General features: G+C 36.0%; 1 protein-coding gene across 3 annotated transcripts in view; it reads left to right on the plus strand.

Annotated features, from left to right (window-relative positions):
- The window catches only part of KIF20B (kinesin family member 20B), an 84,377-nt gene extending 79,557 nt beyond the window's left edge, over nt 1–4,820 (plus strand). For all 3 annotated transcript variants that reach the window (XM_061402761.1, XM_061402762.1, XM_061402763.1), the window contains exons 32-33: nt 3,268–3,410; nt 4,569–4,820. In XM_061402761.1, the coding sequence (XP_061258745.1) occupies nt 3,268–3,410; nt 4,569–4,646 (221 nt within the window). In that variant the 3' untranslated portion in view covers nt 4,647–4,820. The remainder of the gene's footprint in view (nt 1–3,267; nt 3,411–4,568) is intronic.
- The last annotated feature ends 1,180 nt before the right edge of the window (nt 4,821–6,000 follow it).

Genomic DNA, 6,000 nt, shown 5'->3' on the forward strand with positions numbered 1-6,000 from the left:
AATCTTATGTACTATATCAAAAACATATTTCTTTAAATATCTATAAAGTTTAGTTGCTTAATGCTTTTTTCTTTATAATGTAGACATATTAATGTGTCAGTAATTTTTTTCAGTGCGTCCATGCACCCAAAGAAACACCTAAATAGTCCCATCCATTAATACTTAAGGCCAAACAATCCCTGAAAATTTAGCTTCTGAAAATCCAGGTTGCTAAAATATGTCACCATCCAAAGGAAGGATATTTGATACCTTTTTGAAACTGTGTACTACCTTGAGTTGAGTGTCACTGTTTTCCTTAGAAATTTAAAATATTCCAAGTTGCTCTTGTGAATTTGTTGCAACATGTCTTGGCACACAGTTTGGGAACTTCAGACTTAGATCCATTTGTGTGTATGTATGTGTGTGTATATATATATATTGTGTGTATGTATTTGTGTGTATATATATATATATTAAAAGTATACATTGTTGGAAAGGTATCATTTGTATAAGCATAGAAAATATCTGGAGAGGTAAACAGCAAATTGTTAAATGTCTAAATTTGGAGAGGTGGGACTTGTTATTTTAGATTTTTAGGTATTCTACTTAATTATATTGACCATTGTTTATATTTATTTAGTTGCTAAATTGTGTCCGACCCTTTGTGACCCCATGGACTATAGCCCACCAGGCTCCTCTGTCCATGGGATTTCTCAGGCAAGAATACTGGAGTGGGTTGCCATTTCCTTCTCCAGGGGATCTTCCCGACCCAGGAATCAAACCTGGGATTCGGGTTGATTCTTCCCGACCCAGGAATCGAACCTGCATTGCAGGTAGATTCTTTACTGACTGAGCTACAAGGGAAGCCCTTCTCCTTGAAAACATATTTCCTTTTGATATATAAACAATATATTGCCATAAAAAGCAATGCATATATGGTTTATATATTAACAGGAAACATGTTTTCAAGTAAAGGGAAGTACCCAGATAGTAATGACTTCCTGACTTGGTTGATTTAGCTTAACAGCTTCCCTACTATATACCTGGTGTGGGTTTCTTTTTTTAAAACTCCTTTCTAGGAATATAAAGATTGCTTGTTTTGGATTGTAACTGCAGTACATGTCTCTTGTTGATCACTTGGAAATAAAGGGAAAAAAGAAGAAAATAGAGGCTAGTTCTTAAAATTCTGTTGCTCTGATAACTACTCTTAATCCAGTTCTCAGTATCACTGTTCTCCCCATTTATCCCTTATGCCTATCTCCTATCCATTCAGTACATAGCAGCCAGAGTGATCTTTTCAAAGTACAAATTATTTAAGCCATTTAATTTTTTGTTTTCTTATTATCTATTCCAGTAGGATATAAGCTCTGCAAGTGCGACATGTCTGTCTTGTTTACATCTTCGGCTCTTAGTACAGTGGTTTGCACATAGTAGTGTGGGATTTTGAGGCTCCAACCCAAATCCTATGTGTGATTTGTTTCAGGCTGACCATGGGCGACTACAAAGGTTTTACCTGTTAGGCCTCATAAGGAAAAGCTGCCCTTCCCACATCAAACATGATACACAGCCAGTGCATTCCAGTCTTTGAAGGGAGTTAGTCAGTCAAGGACTCAGATCTCCTGCTGGCCATACTCTTACACATATCTGCATTCCTAGCCTGTGTGTGTGTGTTAGCCACTCAGTGGTGTCCAATTCTTTGTGACTCCATGGACTGTAGTCTGCTAGGCTCCTCGTCCATGGAATTGTCCAGGCAAGAATAGTGAGTGGGTTGCCATTTCCTTCTCCAGGGGATCTTCCCGACCCAGGTATTGAACCTGGGTCTCTTGCATTGCAGGCAGATTCTTTTACCACTGAGCCACCACGGAATTGCTAGCCTAGGGGCCTTCATTTGGATGCTCCTAATTGTGAGTGCCTTCAGTAGAGAATGTCCTCAGGCATCTCTGCTGAAGACTTTATGATGGGGAAGAAGAAGGAACCTTGGAGACACTTTTTTCCACTGACTGTACTTTTCCACTCCTCCCCTCTAGTCTCCAGCACCAAGGTCCATAAAACTGCAAGTGCGGAAGCCTTTTGACAGTGATAGAACCACCACTTCTGTGCTGATGCACCTGACCCAGACATGCATTATCCCATGGGGGAGTGTGGAGCAGGGCGGGGTTTGGTATGTTCTCAGTTTAGACTTCCCTGGTGGCTCCGACGGTAAAGCGTCTGCCTACAATGCAGGAGACCCAGGTTCCATCCCTGGATTGGGAAGATTGCCTGGAGAAGGAAATGGCAACCCACTCCAGTAGTCTTGCCTGGAAAATTCCATGGACAGAGGAGCCTGATAGGCTAGAGTCCATGGGGTCGCAAAGAGTTGGACACGACTGAGTGACTTCACTCACTCAGCTTAGCCTCTTGCTTATTTAATTGCAGTAGATGGCTAAAGGCTTTAACTTCCATGTTGACTTATCTTAATTAGCTACTCTGACATCTGGCAGCTCCGCTCTTAGGCTCAGCTTAGCCACTGACAGGTAGACACTTAATTCTGCCTATTCCCTTAAATGTGTTCTTTTTTTAAAAAATATATATTTGATATAATATATATATATATTTATATATTTTAAATCCAGAAGTTTTCCTAAATGGAAATGTTTTGTGCTGAAATCAGTATTTGTCTGTTAAAATAAATAAATAAATAAAGCAGATGTACAAAGTAAGAAATTGAAAAATTCCTTTTCAACTCCTTAGAAACCATCAACTGTTAAAAATTTGGTTTCTATCTTTTAATCTATGTATCTGTGTGCATGTGTTTGTTAACTGGAAGTAAATGGCTCACAATTACAAGTTACTTTTACTTAATATTCATGTGGACATCTTTACATGTGAATACTGAACTAGCTCTGCCAACGTTATTATTCTTAGTGCTGCATGGTCCACTGTGTATGTGTACTGATCTTTTCCATAAATGTAGTACTGACCTCTTCGAGTCGTTAAGGATGCCTGAGTTTTACTGGTGGTAGTATAATTTACCAGTATGTAAATTTACCAATAGTAAATTTACCAGATTTACAAAATTTCAACCTTTACAATATGTTGAATATTAGTGAAGTGATATTTTATTTATTTGCCTATTTTTGCTGTTGATCATTAGGTCATGTATTTATTGGGCATTTCTTTGTTTTCTATTTGTGTCCTTTCACCATTTATAAATTGCAGTGCTTTTTAATATGGCTCTTTATGAAGGGTTTATAATATTTGCAATTAGGAAATTATTTCAGGATTTAACTGATAAATTTTTTTTCATAGCAAAGAAGATAATTGAAACAATGAGCTCTTCAAAGTTCTCAAATGTAGAAGTAAGTAAAGAAAATGTGTCTCGACCAAAACGGGCCAAACGAAAATTATACACAAATGAAATTTCATCTCCTATTGATATATCTGGCCAAGTGGTAAGCTACTATTTCAGTTCTCTTAAAAGTAAAACTCTTTATGTTCTTTTTAATTCTGAAATACTCTTACAATTTGAATTACATAGTGGTTTGAATCTTTTATTCTGTACACCAAGTCTCATAAAACTTGCTTTAAAAGTTATACTATTGGTACTGGATGTGTTAAGTTTGTAGTAATTGAATGTAAACGCTACATTGATGTATACAAGTGTCACGTGCATCTGCATTGGTAAACTCATTAGAATTCTAGAACTTTTAATTCCATCAATAGAATTATCACTGTTTAATAATTTCTTGGCTTCTAACATCTGTTTTTTCATGTTATCTTTATCATAAGAGTTGTACAAATCTGGGCCTAAGTCTGCCTGGTAAAAATATAGACTTGACATTCAGTCATTTCCTCCCACTTTGCCTCTAAGCCTTCCATGTTCTCTTCAGAAAAGACTGTAGTTCGTCACCCCGACTCTGTGACTCATTCTCCTGACTCAGAACACGCTGTTCTATTACAGGGAAAGTTCTAATTTTCTATCATGCTTGCATTTGCCTAGTGGATAAAAGTGAAGATAGGAAAATAATTAAAGGAAAAGCCTTCAACAGGAAGTGGCCAAGAAAAATCAGGAGAGACCTTTTTGTAACAGTAGCTGTCAGATAAAAGATAGACACTTGAAGCAAGTAGTAAAGAATTAGGGTCATTAGGACATGCTTTTCAAGGTGCTGTTCTCTTGGTAACTTTTTTCCATCTGTCTGATAAAGTACATGATTTTCTCCCTTGGCTGAAATTGTTTCTTTTCTTAGTTGCAAAATAATGCTCTACTTGTTATTGCAAAAAATAATTTCTTAAAAATTACTCGAGATACTTGTTTCGAAATATTTTAGTTATTATTTCAAACTATGTATGTCCTGAATTCAGTAAAAGTGTGGATTTCTTTAATTTTAAAATGAGGTGGTATTGTAAGAATCTTTTATAAAGTCTACTGCCTCAGGCATGCTTTTTTTATAGAAGATAGTGTAATTGCAGTCCAGGAGGACAAAAATTACTGTCATGTACTTATTTCAGTTATTAAACACTGAAATATGAACATATCTTATTAATTGTAAGTAAGGTTTCATTTTTACTTTTATTTTCACTTATAAAATTTGTGAAATTGTTAATTTCAGATTTTGATGGACCGTAGAGTGAAAGAAAGCGATCATCAGATTCTCAAACGACGACTTCGAACCAGAACAGTCAAATAAATCACTTATGGAGAATATTTTAATATAAATTTTGTATTCATAATCATTGTAACTTGTATCATAACTTTTTAAAGATAATTGTATATACTGTGTTGCATCAAATCCCTTTGTATATACATTGTTATTTTATACTGGTATAATTTTAATTCAATAAAGAAAACATGTCAACAATAAGTTTACTTGTCTACTTTTCTAAGGCTTTTAAATAATAGCTTCTTTTTAATAATAGCTTCTTTTATCCTAGGCGTGGGCCCAGAAAGATGCTATGGTTTTTGTTTGTGTTTATATACATAGATGTTATAAATTAGATCTTTGGTTTACTTATATTTAACTGTTGTAGGACTTGCTTTTACTGCATCTGTTAGGAAATACAGGTGATTTTACATATCTATACAGGAAGTAAGTGTGTATAGGTCATCTGGTTGTTAAAATGTGCACATATTTTAGAAAAGATGTCAGGTTTTTAATTAGAATATCTTTTATTTTTAAATAATAGAATAGAGTTGGCTTTCTGAATTCTTTAGGACACAGATGATTAGAAGCAGAAAGTTAGAAGGGAAGAGGAGATAACATCTAGAGGCCAAAAATAACACTGTTATCTAAGAAATATAGAATTTTAGTCGGCACACGCCCTGCAACTAGAGAAAGCCCACATGCAGCAAAAAAGACCCAGTGCAACCAAAAAATAAATAAATAAAAATAATAAATTAAAGCCATATGTAGAGAGAAAACTGCAGTGAGGGAAGGAAGATCAGTGATTGCCTTGAAGCCATGGTCAGGAGATGGAATCTGAGGACATGAGGAAACTTCTTGGGGGAATAGCTATGTTCTGTGGCTTGAGTGTTCTGTATGCAATCTCTAAAAATAAAATTGTCTTTGAATTAATTTTATTGCTTGAAATATAAAGCTGGGAAAAAAGATTTTAAAATAAGCACCAAAACTGCAATGAGGTACCATTCTGTGGAGACCAGAATAGCTAAAATTAGAAAGACTGACAATACCAAGTGAAAGATTCTGGCTTCTAGCATGTACATTTAAAGGAAATTTTTTTCCCCCTGTAGAGTAACTGCACTCGTTCTTTATTGTGGCAAGAGATCATATTTTGGAAAATGTTTTGGAGGCATTTTTTGACCTAAGGTTCAGTTCAGTCACTCAGTCGTGTCTGACTCTTTGCGACCCCATGGACAGCAGCCTGCCAGGCCTCCCTGTTCATCAGCAACTTCCGAAGCTTACGCAGACTCACGTCCATTGAGTCGGTGATGCCATCCAACCATCCCATCCTCTCGTCCCCTTCTCCTCCTGCCTTCAATCATTCTCAGCATCAGGGTCTTTTCAAATGAGTAAGTTCTTCACA

Source organism: Bos javanicus, chromosome 26 (genome assembly GCF_032452875.1).
Source record: "Bos javanicus breed banteng chromosome 26, ARS-OSU_banteng_1.0, whole genome shotgun sequence".
Taxonomy (NCBI): domain Eukaryota; kingdom Metazoa; phylum Chordata; class Mammalia; order Artiodactyla; family Bovidae; genus Bos; species Bos javanicus.